The sequence below is a fragment of the Lynx rufus genome, unplaced genomic scaffold (assembly GCF_022079265.1).
Source record: "Lynx rufus isolate CCGP_SWC_20201006 ecotype Redwood Valley unplaced genomic scaffold, mLynRuf1.p SCAF_13, whole genome shotgun sequence".
Classification (NCBI taxonomy): Eukaryota; Metazoa; Chordata; class Mammalia; order Carnivora; family Felidae; genus Lynx; species Lynx rufus.
Window position 1 is genome coordinate 40,064,082 of NW_025814827.1, and position 24,466 is coordinate 40,088,547.

Consider the following 24,466-nt stretch of genomic DNA (forward strand, 5'->3'; position numbering starts at 1 on the left):
TTCTTTTTTTTTTTTTTAAGTTTATTTATTTTTGAGAGAGAGAGAGAAAGAGAGAGAGAATACAAGCAGGTAAGGGGCAGAGAGAGGGAGAGGAAGACAGAATCCAAAGCAGCCTCCAAGCTCTGAGCTGTCAGTACAGAGCCTGACAGGGGGCTCGAACCCATAAACCATGATATCGTGACCTGAGCTGAAGTCAGACACTCAACCAACTGCGTCACCCAGGCACCCTTGGCTCACTATTCTTTTGGACTCTCTTTCCTATGATATAATTTCCAGATAGGTCTCCTTCCTGCTCCCTACATATAATCCAATTTGTCAACAGCCCTCCTCAAATACATAGCAATAACTATACCCAAAACCTCAGATATGTCAGACTATATGTAGTACAGTAGCACATTTTCTCCCTTGATATGAATATCTATTACTAAAATAGCCTAGCTTTTTCTTTGAATCAGCCACAGGACCCAACTGGCTCAGAATCATTACGTTGTCAACTAAAGCTGAAACAGAAATCTCTTATGTCCTCTGCTTGTAAGGTGGATATATTAATCTAAATGCAGGATGTTTCTAGTATCCTCTTGACTTTAATCTTATTACATTTAGCCTAGGAAGAATTTAGCCTAGGAAGAATTTAACAAGCTTTGATTCTGTCATCTAACACCTCTTTCCACTCAAGTTTTTCTGTGAAGTTGATTAAGAATGTCAACAAGAGGGGCACCTGGGTGGCTCAGTTAGTTAAGCGTCTGACTCTTGGTTTCAGGACAGGTAATGATCTCGCAGTTCATGGGCTTGAGCCCCACGCTGGGCTCTGCACTGACAAAGCAGAGCTTGCTTGGTATATTCTTTCTCTCTCAAAATAAATAATTAAAAAAAAGAATGCCAACAAGATATTGAAAAGAAAGAGGACAGTGGGCAGTGATGAGTCTTGTGACATGCCCATGATACCCTTCTACTTTCAAGACAAGTACACTGATTAACTATTTGCCCAGCTGCAGACCTAGCATGTTTTAATAAAGTGGTTTTCTTCCTAGTCACCGGGGACAGGAAACATCGAATGATCCTTGACTCTGTTTTGTTTTGCTTTGTTTTTCCCCTCAACTGAAAACCCAATCAGATTCATCTAGCTTTGAGTCCACAGTGATCTGGAATCTATCCCTTGTTACTGCTGTCACCAACACCATTACAGACCTTTTTGACTCTTACCCCTGTTTTCAACTGATTATGTTCTCACTATTGCCAAAACTATTTGCCGTGAAATACAAAGTTGGCAAAGTTGTGACCCTTCACAATCCCCCCCATCTGGAAAAAGTGACAGTAAATAGTACCCTTGGGGAATAAGAACATAAATGCATCTTCTCAGAATGTAGTCTGCAGACAATGTCCGCCTACTTTTAGGCCTCTTTGGCATAGAGACTATTGGGCTCAGTAAGGATAACTCACAAGTCACTATTCTTTTTGAGGCTGCCATTTGTAATCACTGAAAGAGTGTTAGTAATAACCTGCTGTTAAGTGTGAGACTTGGAGAAGTGGTTTCTTACTCTGAGACCTGTAGCCAGGAATTGACAGAAATGGGGTATGAACTTGGGTTTCCTGATTTCAAGACAGGGACTTCTTCCCCAATCCAGCTCAACTGAGCAGTTGTGTAAAGAATAGTCTGTTTTCACTGGACAGTGACATGCAGAAGAATGAACCTGGACCACTTTCTTCACCATACACAAAAATTAACTCAAAATGGATGAAAGACCTAAATGTAAGATGAAATAACTTAATGTAAGATTCATCAAAATCTAGAGGAGAAATCAGGCAAAACCTCTCTGACCTTGGCTGCAGCAACTTCTTACTCAAAACATCTCCAGAGGCAAGGAAAACAAAAGCAAAAATGAACTATTGGGACCCCATCAAAATAAAAAGCTTTGCACAGCGAAGGAAACAATCTGCAAAACTAAAAGGCAACAGACAGAATGGGAGAAGGTATTTGCAAATGACAATCAGATAAAGGATTAGTATCCAAAATCTATAAAGAACTGATCAAACTCAACACCTGAAACACAAATAATCCAGTTAAGAAATGGGCAAAGACATGAATAGACACTTTTCCAAAGAAGATATCCAGATGGCCAACTGACACATGAAAAAATGCTCAACATCACTCACCATCTGGGAAATACAAATCAAAATCACAATGAGATACCACCTTACACCCCTCAGAATAGCTAACATTAACAACTCAGGCAACAACAGATGTTGGCAAGGATGCAGAGAAAGAGGATCTCTTTTGCATTGTTGGTAGGAATGCAAGCTGGTGCAGCCACTCTGGAAAACAGTATGGAGGTTCCTCAAAAAATTAAAAATAGAACTACCCTGTGACCCAGCAATTACACTACTAGATATTTATCCAAAGGATACAAAAATATAGATTCAAAAAGGTACATGCACTCCAATGTTTATAGCAGTATTATAAACAATAACCAAACTATGGAGAGAGCCCAAATGTCCATCGACTGATGAATAATGGATATAGAAGATGTGCTGAATATACACAATGGAGTATTACTTGGCAATCAAAAAGAATGAAATCTTGCCATTTGCAACTATGTGGATAGATCGAGATAGTAGTATGCTAAGCGAAATTAGTCAGAGAAAGACAAATATCATATGACTTCACTCCTATGAGGACTTTAAGATACAAAATAGATGAACATAAGGGAAGGGAAGTAAAAATAATATAAAAGCAGGGTGGGGGACAAAAACATAACAGACTCTTAAGTATGGAGAACAAACAGAGGGTTACTGGATGGGTGTAGGAGGGGAGATGGGCTAAGTGGGTAAGGGGCGTTAAGGAATCTACTCCTGAAATCATTGTTGTACTACATGCTAACTAACTTGGATGTAAATTAAAAAAATAAATTAAATTAAAAAAAAAAAGAATAGTCTGTTTCATATGAAAAGTAAGAAAACTGAAGTTTCAAAATGCAGGTGAGTTCTAAAAGGGCAGCCTCCATATCTCTGAAAGTAAAATACTACCCAAAGGACATAGGAAGTGATTTTTCTCCAATAACACAGAGGCTAACAAATAACAACTTCTGTGGCAAAGAGGCAAATGCTTTCTTGACTCAGGCTTTTGGTGAGATTAGTCATATATTAGCATATGATTTTCCAAGACACTTGTTCTTAAAGAATTGGAAAGATGATAACAAAATAGTAGCACTGCTTTTTAGAATAAAGCTGCAGATGTGTGATTGTAATATTTTAATTACTTAGTCAAAATCCTATGACTCCACCAGTATTTGCTGATAACATGGAACTGATTATAAAAGCGACGTACTGAAAGCCTAATGGACACTTAACTACGATTTGGAGAAGTAGCACCTTGGACCACATGGCAGCAGCTGGCACTTGGCAGGCACTGACAGATATTTGAAGACATCTGTGTTGATGCCAGGATGGTTAATATGATTAACAGTAAAAAAAAAAAAAAGTGATCACAGCAACAAATGTTAAACAGGAAAATATTCAAGAATAGCCTCTACTTTCCTGTATTAAAGCAATGCACAATAGTTGGTTGGCAGAAGGCTAACAAAATTTAAAAACTTGTACATGTTTATAGGTGCATATATCTGGTAAGTTTTGTAATATTCAAAATCATCACAAATATGGCTAAGTGGATATTCAATTATTTCTTTAAAAAATTTTTAATGTTTATTTATTTTTGATAGAACACAAGTGGGGGAGGAGAAGAGAGAGAGGGAGACACAGAACCTGAAGCAGGCTCCAGGCTCTGAGCTGTCAGCACAGAGCCTGATGCGGGGCTTGAACCCACAGACCATGAGATCATGAGCTGAGCCAAAGTCAGATGCTCAACCGACTGAGCCACCCAGGTGCCCCTAAATTCAATTATTTCTTGAGGATAATTCATCTATGTCATTTTGCTCTAATAAAATATTTGCACTTAAAAGATTCTAAATTCATGTAACATAGCTATACATTAGTATAATTGTTTATGTTTTCAATCTTAGTTTCCATGAAAGTGGTTAAGCATAGACACCTTGTCCCCTACCCCCAGAATTTCTGATTCAATAGATCTGGGGGATGGGGCCTGAGAAACAGCATTTTAACAAGTCTCCACATGTGGCTAATAATGTTGCTTGTCCAGGGACCACACTTTGAAAACTGCTGTTCTGTACCACCCTGACCCTCCCACTGGTTCCTATAATCACATATCATTTGTCTATTGATAAATCTCTTGTGCATGAAAGATAAAAATTCATTCAACAATTTGTTATTAAGCCAGCATTTACATAACATATGCTGGTAAGCTATATCAGACATGTCTATATATTAGAGACAGAAAGATGAATAAAGTTAGTCCCTGCATCCATGCACTTTATATTCTAGACAGACATGTAAACAAACAATCATGATGCAATGTGATAAACACCATATGTAAAGCTTCCTGAGAGTAGAATGAAAGTGTTCACTCCACAATGAGGGGAATCAAAAGGCTTTATAGTGGAGACAACACTTAGGACTTTAAAACAAAAACTATTTATTTTGAAACAATTTTAGATTTACAGAAGTTACAAATAGAGTTCCTTATATACCTCAGCTTCCTGACATTACACAGATGTTGACATTTTGCACACGCAAGGTTAAGATGGATTTTGAAGGGTGCCTACCAATTTATTAGGGTATCCCATGTAGAGAAATCATATATGAATACAACCATTGAGACAGGATACACTAATAATATCTGAACATTTTTGGAGAATTATGTGCTAGACATTGTGCCAAGCCCTTTAAGCATAGCATATCACTCAATCCTTACAACATCCCATAAGTAGTTATTATACTATCTACTCTGTGGATACTACCATCACTCCCCTTTTGATGAGGAAACTGAGGCTGTTGTCAATCTTCTATTAGGTAGAACTGGGGTTTGACAATAAAATGTTCAACTTCGGCACACACCCTCTTAACCAGTGTAGGACGATATATGATCCAGAAATGGAAATCAAAAGTCCATTGTGTATACAGATTGTGTTACATTAGGGAAAGTTTTAGGCACAGGGTTCTGACAATGGAAGCAAAAGACAAGACCAGAAAAGGAAAAGAAAATTCTAGATAATGGAAAGATACTGTGGTAGGCAGAGTTCCAAAATAGTCTCCTAGATTCTTGTTCCCTGGGGGACATGCCTGCAATGATCCCCTCTCCTTGAGTGAACAGGGCAGAACCTGGTGAAGATGATGGCATGGCACGTCCATGATTCAGTTAAGTTGTATGACAAAGGCAAAGGAATTTTCAGATGTAACTGAGGTCCCTGATATTACCATACTGCTGTCCTGGTTTGGGGGCCTCAACTTCTCCTGCCATGTCTGCCCATTCCTTTCTGGGTCTTGACTTCTGCTTCCACTCTTAGAACCCTGCCCCATAACCCATTCTTTAAGGATTCTGCTCTTCTAGGTAATAACAGGAGCCTAATGGGCAAACTGATATGACTTAGTTTTGTGTGTAGCTTTTGGAAATCAATCACACAGCCTCAAATTATATTGGCATAATACACAACTATTCTAGCAACAGTGCTTTCTTTCGCACAGAAGGCAAACTTCAATGGTGGGTGTCAAGCACCCAGCAAGTGGGCCATTTAGGGACCCCATGAATCACAGCTTAGAAGAGTTATGAGAACATGCCCAGCCTTCTATTTCACCAGCATGTTGGGTGGTAAAGTGTACCTTGGTGAAAATGTGCTGGTCTTTGTTCACGCATAACACAACATGGTTAATCTGTGACCAGCAAAATGCATGAAACCGTAAGCCATCTCTGGTTTCCATTTCAAATTGAATCACTTGACTATCCTTCAGTAACTGGCTTTGAGAGTAAAGTAAGTCTCATTTTAATATTTAAAAAAGGTCTGTTCCAGTAAAATCAATCATGTTGTAAAGTTATTCCAATTAAGAGGTTTTTTGTTCACAACAACACTTGGCTTTCTGAAGTGTTTCACAAATTTAATTTCATTTAATTTCATTCCCATCCTCTGGGTATGTTCTGATTCCTAAATCTATGCAGAGATTAATAGTTTTAATGTTGCTTTAAAAATAAAGCATCATCTACCAAAATACTATGATAGTAATCACCTAATATGGTATGAAACCATTTCCATTCTGTTTAGCATAAGACAAATGGGACAAATTTGCCCCTGTTACCAGTTTGCAAATCATGTTTTCTCATCATTCACCAACTCTAACTCACTCTTCCTTTTTCTTTCAACAAAAACATTCATTGAATCCATGCCATGTGTCAGTTATTGAACCTGATTCCAGGTAAATAATGATGAATGTGACACCTTTCCTGTCCTTGAGGGCTTTTTGTTGTTGTTGTTGTTCCCTGTCATGCTGTGCATGCTCCAACAGCACCTGGAGTAGGGACCCTTCATCTACAAGTTTGTTACACTCTTTTGTGTAGAGCCTGCCTTTAACATCTTAAGGTAATTTTAGTAAACTTTCCCTTTCAATTTTCACAGTGCTTTTTTCTTATAGTTCCCACTCTCCCTACAACCCAGGCATGAGTCCAGGGGGCTGGGTCAGCAGAGAATCTACAGGACTTACCTTATGCTATTTTTGGTGTTGCCCCACCCCCTGAGGCAGGTATCTTGCTCATGTGCCTCAAATCTTGCTTTCCTTAGAATGAGCCCTGCCCTGTGACCGTCCTCTGAGCACTCAAGCTAAAGCCTCTTGACAGCTCTAACCATCTAATTACCCAGGCATGCCTAGACCTATGTCTGAATCCTAGAGAGACTATGCTCATGCTCAAGCTGTACATGTTATTTACTCTCTCCACAATTCCTCTGGGCTAACTTGGAAAACAACAGCTTTAATCAACCACAGGATTATTTTTGGGTTCTCCCTCCAAGTGCAAAATTCAACCTCAAAACTTTAACTTGGATTTAAAACAAACCAGCAAAAACCATGTATCATAACATTTTAGGGAACATACATGAAACCCAGATGATCCAACTTACTGCCTCATCGTGGATAAAACTATGTCTGTCACGTGAGTCACGAAAATCTGAACCTCAATGTCAAAAGCCCCCACTCACTTGCTTAGTGTGAAATCCAGTCTTCCCTCAGGCTCTTCCTCATCAGCTATGCCCTCCACTGGTCTCACAAGGTCTCCGTGCTCAAGGGCCTGGCCGCTCCTGCCACCCTCTGCTCTGTGGCTCTGTCACTCTCTGCCCTTGGGTTTCTAACAACCTCTTCCAGACTATTGAAGCTGGCTCAGCAGGAAAGTTCCTGCCTCTCTTGAACAGTTCCTCCACACTCACTGCAAGACTGCTGGGCTTCTCATGGCAAAGTTACTCCTCCCCTTCATGCCAGAGCCCCTTCCCCCTGGTGTATGGGAGCATTTGTAGGAAGAGGAGGAAACGTCTATGCACAGACTTATTCTCTCATGATGCTTCTTCTCCTTCCACTGTCTGTTGTTCTTCTCTATTGCTCAATATCCTTTAAGGACCCCACAGTCCCTCTATATCCTATACATGTGTGAATCCCAATTCTAACCTACTTTCCAGTTCTTTCCTGTAAGGCTCTGGGGCATATAGAAAGCATCTGGGTCCACATACTGGAACAATCCATGACTGTGGGAAAAGCTTGAAAAGCCTCCTGTTAAGAGTGAAGAAACTCCAGAACATGCCACAGCAGGAGGCTGAGCTACCAGGGCACACAGAGAAACTCTAGGAGGATGGTATGGCCTAATATCACAGCCCAGAGGCCACAAAATTTACTAAGTAATATGGTTGCATCAGTATTTAAGAACTATCTAACGGGAGTCACTGTCCTTGTAAGTGATCAGAAAGAAGATAAAGTAAAAGAGGCAGTAGGAATCATTTACCTGATGGAGCTACCAAGAGGAAGAAAGTAGGCCCAGGAGGTGTCTACTGTTTTCAGAAAGCAATCTCTCCCAGAAGAGTCCATGAGGAATAAAACAAAACAGACACCTTTGAAATTCAGTACTTTGCTTTATCAATTTGATAAAACGCCTTTTTTTTTATATTTTTTTTTTCTCAACGTTTTTATTTATTTTTGGGACAGAGAGAGACAGAGCATGAACGGGGGAGGGGCAGAGAGAGAGGGAGACACAGAATCGGAAACAGGCTCCAGGCTCCGAGCCATCAGCCCAGAGCCTGACGCGGGGCTCGAACTCACGGACCGCGAGATCGTGACCTGGCTGAAGTCGGACGCTTAACCGACTGCGCCACCCAGGCGCCCCAGATAAAACGCCTTTGATACAATTACCACCTTAAAAGCTTGTTGTTGTTGTTTTTAATGTCCTAACCAATAATGCTATGAAGCTGAATGGTTGAATTATGTGACAAAAAAAAAGTATCTATTCTAAAAAATGGTTTTCTCTTTTAGATTTTTCATGGCTCTTACTTCTAATCACAGAACTAATTCTGTCATTTCTACGTGTCTTTAGAATTACATTAGACGGATGTGTGTGGCCGGGGACTGCAGACTGCCACCCTGGCCTTACATCTTGTGCTCCAAACCCAAGAATATAAAAGAAACAAGTGAAAAACAATTCAGTAGAAGGTGCTATCCTCAAAACACAATTGGATATTAATCTGGGAAAAATTCACATACATAGAGCTGGCTCAGGATTTTAAAACATTAAATCTTGGTCCTGGTCCTGGCTTTTGAAACATCCTGTCTTTTGAAAAACAGGATTTGAATGAGAGAAACACCCATCATTTATTTTACATGGAAATTCACTTCAAAATACAAATTGTTCATTGGTAGAAAATCTACTTCATATTTCACATGCTAATGAGCTATTCTTAATTTGCAATAATTAAGACAGATATTTTTAAGTTCTTTTTGTGCTTTTCACAAAAAGCAACCAAACACAATGTGATATCAATCATTGTTAAGTATGAGAGCTTCGTTTTTTTTTTTTTTTTTTAATTTTTTTTTTTTAACGTTTATTTATTTTTTTTGAGACAGAGAGAGACAGAGCATGAGCAGGGGAGGGTCAGAGAGAGAGGGAGACACAGAATCTGAAATGGGCTCCAGGCTCTGAGCTGTCAGCACAGAGCCCGATGCGGGGCTCGAACTCACGGGCCGTGAGATCATGACCTGAGCCGAAGTCGGCCGCTTAACCGACTGAGCCACCCAGGCGCCCCGAGAGCTTCGTTTTTAAAAACAAGATAAGTTTTTCTAAATCCATGGACTGAAACCTGTATCACAAGATCTTCTAATTCTTTTACTTCCTCTATTTTTGAATTTTTCACAATAAAACAGTCAACCTACTTAAATTTAGAGGTATGAAGGTCATATGACAAAGAAATGAAAGGTGCAATTATCATTTATTACCAAGATAACTGCTGCTTTGTACCAAAACATCCACCATACAGCCTTCATTACCTTGTTGCTCATTTAAAATACCATTCTGTCTTCCTGCATTTCTTGGTCTTCACCTATCTGCATCATCTTGTCTTCCTTTTGCCCCTCCAGATCCACTCTCCGCCCTTCTCCACCTGCTCCTAGCCCTGGAAGGCTGACCTTGCAGACCACATCCATCGGCTCCCTTACACTCTGCCTTCTGGCTGATTCAGTTAGAGGTGTCCATGCAGAAGATCAAAGGAGAGAATGGCCAGGATATTCATTCCCACAACTTCCTCTCTGCAAGGTGCCTCTACCAGAGGCCACTGCTGCTGCCATGTGATCCCCTCTGTGAAGCTCCCCTCTCTGGGTTCCAGTGACCACTGCTTCCCTTGCTCGCAACCTCAGGCCAGGGGTATCTATTCCCTATCAGGACCTTTTCTAGCAGGAGCCTTTATAAAGTTCCTTCTTCTCTTGGTTTCTCGATAATGCTCCATCCCGTCCTAATCCTCCCTGCCTGACTAGTCTTCTGTGGGCACTGCTTTCCCAGCTCGCTAGCAAACTGTATTTCCCTGAGTAGCAAAGTAATCTCAGAGCTGAGCTTCTCGCCCTATTAAAGGATATGGGGAAAATACGGGAAAGGGTACTTTAGTTATAATCCTACTACACACATATGTAATTATGCTAGGTGCATTTGTTCTCTCTTTAAAAAGTAGTTAAAATTTTTTTAGTATTTATTTTTGAGAGAAAGAGAGAGAGAGCATGAGCAGGGGAGGGGCAGAGAGAGGGAGGGGCGGAGAGAGAGAGAGGGGCAGAGAGGGGCTTCAGAGGATCTGAAGCCAGCTCTGTGATTACAGCAGAGAGCCCAATGCAGGGCTCGAACTCATGAACCATGAGATGATCTGAGCCACAGCCAGATGCTTAACCGACTGAGCCACCTCTTTAGAAGGTAGTTAAATCACTCTGTAAAAGGAGTAGGTATATGATGAAATAGGGGAAGGGGATTAAGAGGCACAAACTTAAAGTTATAAAATATGTAAGTCATGAGGATAAAAAGTACAGCATAAGGAATATAGTCAATAATATTATAATAATGTTGTATGGCAGCAGACGGTAACTGTGCTTACACTGGTGAGTATTGCATAATGTCTAGAATTTCTAATCACTATGTTGTACACCTGAAACTAATATAACATATATGTCCACCATACTTCAATAAATAAAGGTCAACCATTTTAGAAGTGTTTCAATCACTCTTTAAAAGCCATAAAAGTGATACATCTACTGTAACCAGTGATGTAATGTAAAAATATATAAAGAAAAGTTACATGGGGCGCCTGGGTGGTTCAGTCGGTTAAGTGCCTGACTTCAGCTCGGGTCATGATCTCATGGTTCGTGGGTTAAAGCCCCACATTGGGCTCTGTGCTGATAGCTGAGAGCCTGGAGCCTGCTTCAGATTCTGTGTATCCCTCTCTCTCTGGCCCTCCCTGGCTCGTGCTCTTTCTTGGTCTCTCAAAAATAAATAAACGTTAAAAAACAAAAAAATTAAAAGAAAAGAAAAGAATTTATTCTCTTCCCCAATGCTTCTGGATCCTTCCCCTTTACTTCATTCCCCACCTTCACCATGCTTTTCCCCCAGATAAAGAATGTGAATAGCCTGGTCAATCTTTTTCTACACCCGTCTCCATGATATTCAAGCTCATACCAAACATGTATTCACTCATATGTGGAGAGGGGTGATACTTGCCTTTACAAAACTGCAAGCATGCTACACATTACCTTGCAACTTGCTAGATAGATACAGATCTAGTTCAACACTTTGAACAGCCTCATAATACTATACAGTAGAAATGTACTAGAATTTATTTACCCATTTCTCTACTGATGGACATTCAAATTTTTTCAGCTATTTTTGCCAGCACAAACAATGCTACGGTAAACACCCTTATGCATCTATGTTTACTAGTGCATCTATTTATGTAAACCAAATTCCAAAATGTAGGGTTGCTAGGTCAAAGTTACCTATAGTTTCAAACGCCACCCCCTTACTTTCTTAAAAGTATATAGCAATGTGTTTCTTGTTTAATTCTTATATTTGTTTTATACGGATATGATATGATATATGTAATTTCTGAATCTTATTTGCTCTCTTAACATGAATTACAGATAACTTTCTGTGCACTATATGCTTTCTGCAGTGATCTTAAATGGCCCATTAATGTTATGAAGTGTCTTTACGTTTTTACTGGAACTGTATCAAACCTTAGTATTATTGTGGAAGAATTTCTATCCATTCCTTGTAATAAACACTTACAGAGACAGAAGTTTTGAAAGTAGCATCAGATATTAAAACAACTATTCCAAGTGTTCTTCTCAACTCCTAATCAGTTGACATGAACTATGTCTTTTGATGGGCCCCAGAATCGATCAAGTGACTCACAATTTCAAGCAGAACTACGCCTGGGGCATCTGCTTCTACCACCGCCTCAGTGACTTCAATCAGGGGACAAAGATCATGAGGTTGCCAAGGAGCACACAGAAACCCGGGGCGTTTTCCTAAGTGTGGTGAGCCAAATTCCATGTGATTCTTCTGGCATTAAAAAGGGTCTATTTCAGATCAAAGGTAGAAAGAAAGCCATCAAAACAGAAATGAATCCCAGCCTCAAGGATACCACTGTGTAGGTTAGCACCACTAGAGTCCCTCTAGGTTTGAGAAAATACCCCATTCCACAAAGGCTTGGGAACATTCGGCAGGAGTTTCCATCCCAAAATAAAATACTACAAAACCAATCCCAAAGGGAGAGTGGGGAGAAGGCAATGTGTCTGTTGAGGGGAGGGCGTAAGAAGACAAATCTGGCCACCGTTCATTGTTAGTATATTTTCTATTTGATCATATCACCACCAGACAAGAAATCCCTGTGTATAGCCCTTGGAATGAAGAATTAAGAAAACTGCAAAGCAAATATGAGGTGGACCAGTAGCCTCTGTGATGCCTTCATGCTATTTCCTCTGTGGATGGTAATACTGGCTTTAACTCTTAGTCCTGTGAGAAGGAGAAGCAGATTTCACTCTTTTCTGAGAATTACTACATGCCCATAACACTAAAGAGTCCTCCAACTGGAAACAGATCTGATTACTTTTGCCAGACTTAATCTCTTACTTGAGCAGTTAATGAGAGCTTTCAATAATCTTAATCACATCACTTCAATAAAATACCTAGATGTGATTTCCACAGGAAATAAATGTCCACAGACCATAAACTCAACCTGGTTAATAGCTAACATGGGAGACAGGTGGGAGTTCGACTCAGATAAAGGGCCACGGTGCAGTGATAGTAAATGAATTACGTCCCCTTGCCCCCTCCACCCACCATCAGGGCTGCTGGGGACTGTCTGAGGCCTCTGCTGGGAAAGAGTGACAGGGGAAATAAAATGAAAGGCAGCTGGAAGCAGGAAAATTTTCCCGTATATGGACCCACAGGCAGCCGAAAGTCACTGAAGGACCCAGAATATGAAGAGAACTCATGACCCCAAAAAAGGGGAATTCGAGGGAGAAGGTCACAGGACCATAGGATATAAATCAAAGACCCACTATCTGAAGAACCCCCTCCCAGGGATGGCAACAAGAGACAATATTTGGAGGCCTTAGAGGAAGGTCCCAGCAGAAGGGAAGTCACCCATACCGGAAGAAACAGTCTCTCCCACTCCTATGCTCCTTCTTTCCAATTCCTTCTTTTATAAGGTTAAAAGAACATTGTAATGATTCTAAGGACTGGCTCCTAAAGTGCTATGGAAGGCTGGGGCCAAAGTAAAGGATATGGTTCTGAGCAATTGTATAGAGAGGCCAAGGGAAAGTGTGACCACCCACTGAACTTACCCCTCAGTGGTTTTATGGTCAGTCACCATAGAAACCGTGTGCCTGCCTTGACACAGATACAACAGAGCTGTTATAATATTTTTCATACAGAAAATCGGCAACAATATAAAAAGATAATTCTTAATCAGGAAAAAAAGATTTACTGAAGCTCAACGTTAAATATGCCCAGTTTCTGGATGAGGGATGCACACAATCCTAGAATTTGGTGTGATTTCTTGAAAAGAACCTTTAGAGTCGAAGCAGCTATTCCACACCCAAGCTTCCAGAAGTCACTCATCTAATAACTGCACAGACTTCCCTTTCCAAGAATTTCAAAGGCTCCAGCATCCGTACAGAGAGAGAATTCTCATCACTAGGGTTCTATGATACATGATATAAAATCTGTAATTCTATATGGCTTTCCTGGTGAAGCATATTAGTTATGTCACGAAAGCAACAAGTCTTCTCAAAATAAGATCAATATATCACAGACACAAGATCAAACACATTTACCCCATGTTCATAAAGAACCACGCCTGGATCAATGACTTAGAGAAATTTTTAAAATGTCAAGAGTCAGACAAACAGAAAGCTGTTGAAATTCCTCTTTCCTAGATGGACATTTTTATCTCAAAAATTGTGCATGAGGTTTTCTCTAACCTCGAAGAGACCATATATCGTATTACGACCCATTCCCCGGACAAAGCAATGACCACATGCTGTGGGAGGACCCCCCCTCGAAAAGACTCCGTCACCTGCACAGCGGCATATGAAACCCTGAGCCCCTGGCCACGTTGGCCTGGACAAATAAATGTAAGGAATACTGGAGAGGCGCTTTTTATACACTGTCTTTTTCGGTCTTACTGAATCTGCTTTATAGAACCCTTAAAATTATTTTCATGTAAAATTTTAAATCACATTAAACACATAAGCCAGATTAGCTCTTTAGGACCCACAAGTAAAAAATAACAGTAAAATAGGCCATAAGTAAAATAGAATACACATTACTTCATACACATTTGGGAAATGAAGAGTTAAAGGAAACAAAGAAAGAAAATCAGAACCAAGTTTCTTCAACAAGAGAGACTGAATTCATCCCTCTTCTAGTACAAAAAGAAAGTCTTTGTCATAAAGTAATGGTGCTTATAAAACTGATTATTAAAAAACAAAAACGAAAAACCTGTAACAACAGACACGTCGCGCTTTCCCCCTTCTGCTTAGGGAATCCCAACAAACCCGAGCTACTCCAGCAGCATGAACAGCAGAATTTAGGTCAAGGGGCCAATTACCCAGCGGAGGCATCAAAGGCAGAGACAAGTCGCTACTTCTTTCTGCTAGTCCCTGTTTCCTTTGAGAGTCCTGAGGTAAGCAACCATGGAGGCAGCTTTAGAATATGCCAAAATAAAGTATTTTTTAAAAATGTTTACAAAGTATTGCTCCTAAGAGCCACTTAGACCCCTGACCCTGTAAGTCAGCACCATCTACACCATCTCCACACTCTCCTAGGTCACTCCCGCTTCTCTTGCCTCAACATGAACTCACAGACCTGGTTAAGTAGCCAGGCTCTAAAGAGCATGAGCAGATTACAGTTTGTGAGCTGCCCAAGAACAGATGCAAAGTATCTCACACGGGGACTTACCTGGAGGTGACTGGTACTGGGGCCGAGCTGTGGTCTTTCCGGGCCCCAAGCTCTTTTCCAAAGGTTCCCCAGACGCCAAGCGAGGTTGGCCTGCTCCAAGGGAGGTCGAGCTGGCTCCTTTGGTCTCCGTGACCTTTGCAGAGGTTGGTGGCTCCAAGGTGTCAGCAGAGGAGGACCCAGAGAAAGTACTGCTCTTTCTGCCAGGAGAGTCATCGGGAGCCGCTTCCCTCTCACCAGGCAGCGGAGGGAGCTGGAGGACCCTGTGATGCTGCCGAGGGCTGGGAAGCCTTGGAGAAGGAGGCGAGGGAACAGGTGACATCCGTGTGTATGCACAGGACTGAGAGGATGAATTATTCAGCGGCATGCTGAGGGCTGCCAGGGCTGGGGGGGACGGTCTCTTCTCATCGCCTCCGGGTTGTGACCAGTCAGGGCCTACACTGGGGGGCGGATCCAGAAACAAGGTTTTGTGACCCTTCAGAGGCATCCCAGCTTTCCTCTTGCTTCTGGTTTCTGGGAGGGTGTGGGTGGCTGGCGTGCTGAGGGGGAAGCCCAGCCTTTTCCCCTCGGTGGCTTCATCTACCTTCTCACTCTCTATCACCTTCAGCAGGACCTTGTTCACAGCCCCCTCGGCGCTGGCTGGGATACGTTCCCTGTCCGATGCCTGCAATGACCTGTCTCCGTGCTGCTCCGTGCCCGGCCACCTGCAACCCTGAGTCCCGGCCTCGGCTCCAGGGAGGGTGAACAAGTCTGCTCTGGGTATAAACTCAGCTTGGGCTGCCGGGCAAATGGCAACGCTTTCCTCACTCTCAAGATGTGTTTTAACTACTCTTTGCACCTGAGTGGACAGGTCCTGGACTTTGGCCACCACTTTGGAAACAGGCTTCTTCCCGCATGTATGCTCACCAGACTTCTCCCTCCGGCCCTTTTCTGCCTCTGGATGTTGCTCAGGGTCCTCACGACGTTCAGACAAATCTGTTTGCTGGTGCGCCAGCCTGCGTGGGCCCCTCTTTGGCACTCTAGCACCACTATCGTCTCCTGGCTCTGTGGAGCTGCAGTCAGGGGGCAGCCCTCCTCTTCCAAACCCAGTGCCCTCAGAAGTCTTCCTGAAGCTCCCACTGGCATCCAGTGCACCGGGGATCTCTGGGGGACAGCTCCCTCTCCACTGTACGGAAGACGTGAACGCCCCACTTGGGAGCAAGTTGCCTTTCTCCTCTAGAAGCCAAAGATTACGCCTTGTTCGAGAAATAGGAAGGGAGTTACTGGAACAGATTTGGTCCTTCCCCATCTGAGGAGCCGATTCCTGGCCCCCACGCCCTTTTCTTCTTGTCCTCTTCTGTGGAAGCACCTGAAAGCTTCCTCTCCTTCCACCAAACCTCCGGGGCTTTTTGTTCCCATGGGCGCTCCTCTTATTGAGACAGCCCACGGGGGGCTCACCCGGCCAGTCACCAGCACTCTGGAAACAGTCGTCCTCAGGGGCCAGGCTCACGGACAGCTCCGGTAGTTTCCCCTCCTGGCTCCCCATCGTAATCCCCAGGATGTGGTCTGAGCTCAGCAGATTGGCCAGAAGTCTCTCCCTCTCTGCTGTGAGTTTGTACAGCTCAGTTAAAATGTCTTTTGTGGGAGTTTGCTTGAAAAATATGTCGCCTGGATGTTCATTCGGCTGCAGGCTGAGGCTGATGACGTCTGACCCCTCCCTGACTTGGTAGCAGTTATGAAACCCTTTATTGGATCTGTCTAGAGTTACAGTGCCCTTGTATGAAAATCCTCTGACTTCCCCCCTTGGAAGATAGAAGCTGATGTAGCAGACTTCAGTAATGGGCTTACGCAATTGGAGGGTGCAGTGAGTGCCTTCCATTATGCCTACCTAATTATTCATGCCTTGGAGATGCTGGTCTGTGGTCAGGCTTCCCAGGCTCCGGTGGTAGGGCATGTGATGGTGGCTAGGCAGGGAAAGCAGCTGACAATCATCTCCAGCAACAAGACTGCCTGGTAGAAGAACAGGGGAAGAAAGCAGCTTGTGTAACAGACTGCATAAATCACAAGCCAACATCAATCAAAGCATAGTCATGACCTACCCTTCCTCTCTGGCTGGCCTCAACCAACTCAACTCACACCAGCCAGAAAGCTGACTGCAACCTCTTCCCCACTCCCATCCCACCCTGGACCAGAGTTTTTCTACAGCCGAGGGTTGGGAGAGCGCTCTAATTTCAGCCCTAAGACAAAAGTTCCTTTTCCCCACAAGGGAAATCACAATATACCCTAGAGCAGGTCTGTCAACTTCTCTAGGCTTCAGTTTGTGTTTTTCTATTAAACACAGCTAATAGACCTCCCAGAAATCCCACAGAAAAGGGACTTTGAGATCCTTAGAAAACATAGACATTTTAAGAACTTGTGTTTGCAATATTTGCAAAAATGAGTCAAGCTTTTTTATCTCCAAAAAGTACTTGTTAACATTTGAGATTAATTATCTATTTCACTTAAAGCAGTATAAGGTAAAGGTATTAGGCCACAAATTTGGAGTCTTTCCTGAATACAACTCACATATCTTTGTCAAAACAGTTAAAAGTGAAAATTTTTAAGTTTGAAATTTAATTAATTCAGGGGTCTTAATAAAGACTGTTTGTCATTTTCCCAACTTCTTGCCCATTTAAGGCCAAATGGAAGGACAGAGGAAAAGCAAATATCTATATGCTACTGCTGGCCTTGTATGGACTTTCCATGTCTTTACCAAAAAAAGGAGCTGAAAAGTCACATAAGCAGTGAAGGTGGCTGTTCTCTCCTGAGATCTGAGGAATACCAGGAATGTCTTTGTGGCTAACGTCCTCCTCTCCCCCCAGACCAAGAAATATGGAGCTTAGAATTCTGTATTACAACACTTCACGTTGTAATACAACAAAACAAGCATTTCCTAGTCTTTAAGACTTCTGTGGCTAAACGACATTCCCCCTGGGAAAGGGTAACACAGTAACCACTTATTCATCATTGATATCCTTTGGGAATTATTTTCCTCAGATACTTTATAACTAGTTCTAAATAAGAAAAAACTAAAGAAAAGTACATTTTGAGTGTCAGAAGAGAGAAAGGAGAAAAGAGTTTTGTAACAGAACCTCCTTGAGGAAGACAGATAAAGAGTGATAAAAATGAAGGTTAAAAAAAATGCACACATCTGGTCAACCCACAAGTGCCAGGAGGACTGAGAGTACTCAGAGAAAGGGAAAGTGGAACACCATTTCAAAGTGCTAAAAGAAAAGATGTGTTAAGCCAGAATTTTATATACAGCTAAAATAGTCCTCAAAAATGATAGTGAAATAAAGACATTCTCAGACGAAGATAGAGTTAGTTGCCAGCAGACCTGCTCTAAAAGAATTGCTAAAGGAAGCTTTTCAGAGAGAATGAAAAAAGTAAGAAACTTGTAACATCAAGAAACAAGAAAAGGCAACAGAAATAGTAATATCTGTGTAAATATAGTATGATTCCTCTCTTGAGTTCTTTAAACGATGTTTAACAGTTGAAAACAAAAAATATTACATTTTCAGTGGGGTTGCAATATAGGTACATATAATACACAAGACAGCTACAAAATTAAGGAGATGCGGTAAAGTATAATGGTAATTTAATTCTGACTACACTGTGAAGAGTTAGGCATGCATATTTAGTCCCTAGAGCAACCACTAAAAGAGATATAATGAAAAATACAATTGATATATTAAAATGGAATAACAAAAAAACATTCAAATAACTCAAAAGAAAACAAGAAAGGGGAAAAAAAAGACAGGAACCAAAAAAGAGGCAACAAACATAAGTAAATCATAAAATGGTAAACCTAAATTTAAACATATCAACAATTAACATTAAATGTCAATGGTCTACACACACCATTAAAAAAAAAAAAGATTGTCAGGGTGCCTGGGTAAACCTAAATCTAAATGTATCAACAATTAACATTAAATGTAAATGGTCTACACACACCACTGAAAAACAAAAGATTGTCAGGGTGCCTGGGTGGCTCAGTCAGTTGAGTGTCTGACTCTCAGTTTCGGCTCAGGTCATGATCTCATGGTTTCATGAGTTCAAGCCCCGCATCAGGCTCTGTGCTGACAGTGTGGAGCCTGCTTGAGATTCTCTCTCTCTCCCCCTCTATCTCTGCCCCTCCCCCACTATGCTGTCTCTGTCTCAAAATAAATAAACTTTAAAGAACTTAATAAAAAATAAATTAAAAAACAAAGATTGTCATAACCTGTATGGTATGCACTTAAGGTCACTGGCTTGGATGAAGTTTACTCAAGAAAACTACACAGTTTTAGACAGAACAAAACAAAAACAAAAACAAACAAAACAAAAACAAAGGTTGTAGAACACAGTACTGGAAACACAGCTATTTAAGGGCTAAATGGAGGGAAACAAGACTACGCAAAGCTGAAAAAGATTGGGTAGTAAGATAATTCTCCATATTTTGTAGCTACAGAAATTAAGATTCAGTGATTTAACTTCTTACTATGCTTTTATTATAGGTCTGTAAACCCTAGCTCTAACATCTTTCAATCAGTGTTGCCAAACTGAGACCAGAACCCATGTCTCAGACACTAGTGTTAGATTACACCAGACAGCTTCCATAATATAAGCAAGCCTTTCTTCCTCCCTTCCCTGCAATAACAGGAGTCACATACCCAGTTACACCTTTAAATTCTTCGCTTCATTCTCACCTATCATCTCTTCTTAAAGACCTGTTGCATTTTCCCTCTATTGCTACATTTTCTTTTGCAGAGGAAAGGGCAAAAACAGTGAAAGTCATAGCCATGGTGTTGTACTATGATGAACCGTTCAACTAAAGATCAGGTGATACAGTGTAGAAGATAAAAGGAGTGACTTTGGGGTTGTAGATCGCAACATTGGTCATGTGGCTTATGGCAGGATACATAGCAAAGTAAGTCCCTACCAACTATAAAAGAAAAGCATCCCATTCTTGGAATTCTAAACTTTAAAACAATGTTGTAAAGTTGTACCCTGTTTCCAAGATAAAATACTCTTCTACCAGGTTCTGTGGGTCCAAATCCAGGTGCAAGGGGGCTTCTTCATGCTATCGGTTCATAATTTCTGAGTTTCCAATGATCATGTAAGCAAATAGGGGTGGTACTCGTAGTACCTCTCTCTCTAGGCCTTACCATTTAACAAAAAAAATGAAACAAAAGACATTTCTGCAATGAAAGGTAGGGATTGAGAAGTGAATTGTTTTAATTATAAAGTGGAGTTGCTTGAAAAGGACAAGGTTCTCCTGTGAATGCACAAGAGCACAGGTATTGATGTATCAGTGGCACAAAGACAATCTAACTTGCCTGAATTTAGCATCCACAGGGCATCTTAGAGGAAATTTACGGAAGAAAAAAAAAGATTATTTCATATTAGAAAGTGAATTTCAGAATTAGCTTTGCTACAATTTTGGATATCCAAAATCCAAATAATTTAAGATAGATTATTGCAAAGAATACACACATTTTCAGACACTCTTATTTCCCCATTCTCTTCTGCAGTTTGAAATTATTTTTTTTAATTTTTTTTAACGTTTTATTTATTTTTGATACAGAGAGAGACAGAGCATGAATGGGGGAGGGTCAGAGAGAGAGAGAGGGAGACACAGAATCCGAAACAGGCTCCAGGCTCTGAGCTGTCAGCACAGAGCCTGACGCGGGGCTTGAACTCACGGACCGCGAGATCATGACCTGAGCCCAAGTCGGATGCTTAACCGACTGAGCCACCCAGGTGCCCCTGAAATTACTTTTATCAAGATTGTTATGCACATCCTCCACTATCGTTAATGAACATTTACAGGGCTGTCTCTGGAGCACAGAATAACTGTCCACACTTTTTCCCAGGATCTCTCAACCAAAGAAAAGACTGTCAGGATTCAGCCATCAGCTTAGCATCCCTGACAGTGTCTGTATGTGGATAAATACCCCTCAAGTATTTTCTTCTTTCCTTTGTGAAATGAGACATTTAGTCTCTAAGTCAAAATATTATCTGGTGACACCGACTAGCTAGCCGAGAAACCACAAAACTCCTCTTTGAAGAAAAAGAAAGTATACCCTGAGTAAAGGAGCTTCAACCTCAGCACTCTCCCAGGCACCATGGCAAAGGCAGGCTTCAGAGCAGGGCAAACACTTCTGTGCAATAACCCATTAGCAAATCAGAGGACCGTGCTGAATCATCACACATATTTTCCATCTGAGAAACCAGGGGGAAAAAAAACCCAACTATATGTCTTGGAAGAAAAAAAAAGCAAAATAACAAGGAAAGCAATGTGGAGTGTGGTTAGATACACCAGCACTATAATTCCATGCTGAGTTCACAGGACTATTTCAAGCAGCATTGGCTCGCTCTGCTTTGACTAAAATACAGCAGCTCTGCAGGCTCCACACACTAAATTATACATCTTAATTTGGCCTACAAAGTAACCTTCTCTGGTTATGCTCAGTGTAAAAGCACTTTGTTTCCTGGGGACCCTTCATGCCTTCCATTTCCTCTGGCAAACTCCAGGCTGACAGTCTCTCCAAGACAACACCGCTGTGGAGATTTCTTCCCTGAGTCTTTTTCCAATAAGCAAGTACATGATTTCACTCTACCCCAAATGGAAATATCTGTGGTACCCCATCATAATGGGAAATTATTGTCTTTTTAGTAGATGCTATTCACCGCTCATAACATATTTCACGAATGCCTAAAATAAGATCCAAGAATTAGCTGCAGCCATCCTGTCTGCTTACTGTCAGCTTCATAATTGATTCTGGCCCTAGAAGGCCAATGCAAAGCTTTATTTACTTAGCCATTGGCAAAGTAATGCCCTATGATTCCATCTGAGCCCAATACTGATAAGATAGATTATCTGTAAGTTCCATTATTAAACTGGAAATTATCCATCTGTCCATTCAGATTCAGGCTATACCCTTCTACACACCACTCTAAACTCCAAGAGACTGACCCAACAAGCTCCCTGGCACTCTGGCTTCTACTGGGTTTAGACATCAGGAAATACCAGCAGCAGATGGAAATGCAGAATGGAAGAAAGTTCGTATTTATTCCCTGGCTCCCTCCCTCCTAGTACAGCCTCTACTGAAGACCGCAGTTCCTCTTGGGTAGCCTTCCTCCAGGTACAGCTACCGTCTCTGGGTATGAATTACAACTCTCTCCTATTGCTCATCCAGGCCTGGGTAGCTTTGAATTCTGCCTCTTGTGTGTGATTTTGGAAAAGTTAGTGCCTGCCTATCTCCTTCCAACCCACACCCATGGGATGCAATAGTACTATTCTTTACATAGAAGATATGAAAATAAAGGTAGGTCTGCAATAACCTTCTAGCTCTTTTCCCCCAGAGGTATTTTTTCTCAAAGAATCTCTACCACACTGTAAGAATAGAAGAATAGAAACCACTAGCTAAATTATTGCAATACAAAGCAGAAAGAGATTCTATAAGACATCAAAGAATAGATCAGAGAAGGTTAAAGAAAGGAGAGACACATCATGTTTGTGGGATCAGAAAATCCTTCAAAAAGAAGAAAGCATTTGAAATAGCTCCACACTAAAGGATAAGGTTTTGACAGTTGTGATTTTAAAAAAGGGAATTCCAGGAGAGGCATTATACAAGACTGAGAAATCTGCTAACATGTACAAAGGGAAGAAGTACTCTCTTTGCCTGCTTTTAAGACATATGTCAGGAGAGATAAGTCAAGAAAGAGTGACAAAAAACTGTCAAAAGATTTGAATCCAGGTTGGTGGGAAATTAATGCTAACTTCCTACAGAAATGGGAAGACAAGGATAGGTTTTGATCAAAGAAGTAGTTTGTTCCGTACAAACTTAAGAAGATGAACCTAGGAGTAACGTCAGAATAGAATGGGGTAGAAAGAGATCAGAGAGTCAAGAATGAGGCACTCTGGAAAACATAAAATTCTGTAAAGAGATTAAAAAAGAAATAAATTAGAAGGTGAAATTACAGGCAGAGTTTTAGACAGTGATTTTAGTAGAGTAAGAGGACACCAAAGTATATTGCAAAGAGCAAGAGAGAGGCTGGTAGTTAAGAGAAAAAAATAAGAGTAGCCTGGACAAGTATCAAGGTATTGTCCTTGTCGTTACTTTTATTTTGTTTTGTTTTGTTTTGTGTTGTTTTGTTTTGTTTTGTTTTGTTTTAAGAAAGGAAATCTAAGCATGGTTTTAGGTTGAGAAGAAGGAGGTAGTGAAGAGGGAGATATTGATGATACAAGCAAAATATGGAATAAAATATAGGACAACAGATGAAAGAAGGCACCAGAGGAAGGAAAGGACATGAGCCAGAGGACACACAGGGAGGGTAAGTCTTGATAAGAAGGAGGTTGCTTCATGCTCAAAGACTAGGGATAAGTAAAGGGAAGAAGATAATTATGTGAGAGCAGTAAAATTGAAAGAGTTTACATATTATCTCAATGATTTTTGGTTTCTTCATAAAAATTCTATAATTTTATGACTTTCTTTGTATTCTTACACTGTCACAAGAAAGAAAGAACTAAATCAGTCTATACTTCAAAGGCAAAATTTGTACCTTTGAAACCCTGATTTGACTAAGAAACTACGAATACTCCAAGCTAGGCATTATTATAACATACTGGAAAATCTTTACAAAAATAAAATAGAGGCCAAAGTTTGGTCAATAGAATTATTTTGGGTAATAAATTTCTAGCAATAGCCACAGATAATTATCAAAGGATAAGAAAAAGGGCTCCTTTTTGTGTTTGTTTATTAGTTGCTACCTAGATATGCTATAAGGTGTGAGCATTGAAGATTTTCCCATAGACCTCAGAGAATCCTTTATTCACCTCTCCTGTACCTCTTCAAAGCTTCATACATAAAGATAAACAAATATCAGCTTTCCACGTGATCTTCATGAGAATATAACATACTGAGATCTTCAACACATCCATGGCTCATGTCACTATCTGGCTTATATCATCATCTTTGGGAGACAGATGAGTATACTGAGGAAATGAACCCCTTCTCTATGATTTAAAAAAAGGAATATGTATATATGAGATTCTTACTCACTGAATGCTCAAGGTCCAACGGCCAATGTTTGACTACACGGCATCTCACAAAAGTGGGATTGGTAAATTCTTGGTAAAACAAAAGTAGCCTCCTTTTATAAATTAAGAGTATCTTTTTTTTAGATTTTTTAATCTTTATTCATTTTTGAGAGAGAGAGAGAGAAACAGAGCACAAGCAGGGGAGGGGCTGAGAGAGAGGGAGGCACAGAATATGAAGCATGCTCCAGGCTCTGAGCTGTCAGCACAGAGCCCGATGTGGGGCATGAACTCACGAACCATGAGATCATGACCCACACCGAAGTTGTATGCTTAACCGACTGAGCCACCCAGACACCCCTAGGATTATCTTTTTAAATATGCAAACTCATTCTCTGGAGTTTGCTTTTCTGAGAACATCAAATCAGAAAACTCATTTCATATATTAAGTTAATTTGCATTTCCAAATTAAGGAAGCTGCTCTCAAACAACAATTTTTTTTATTAGACAGAATAAGGGGTTAAAATAGGCTTTTCTGTTCAATGGACAATGGCTCACCC

General features: G+C 41.0%; 1 protein-coding gene across 2 annotated transcripts in view; it reads right to left on the bottom strand.

Moving 5' to 3' along the window:
- Positions 1–16,724, bottom strand: part of FMN1 (formin 1) — a 391,346-nt gene extending 374,622 nt beyond the window's left edge. For both annotated transcript variants that reach the window (XM_047075353.1, XM_047075352.1), the window contains exon 1: positions 14,870–16,724. In XM_047075353.1, the coding sequence (XP_046931309.1) occupies positions 14,870–16,724 (1,855 nt within the window). The remainder of the gene's footprint in view (positions 1–14,869) is intronic.
- Between the last annotated feature and the right edge of the window lie 7,742 nt (positions 16,725–24,466).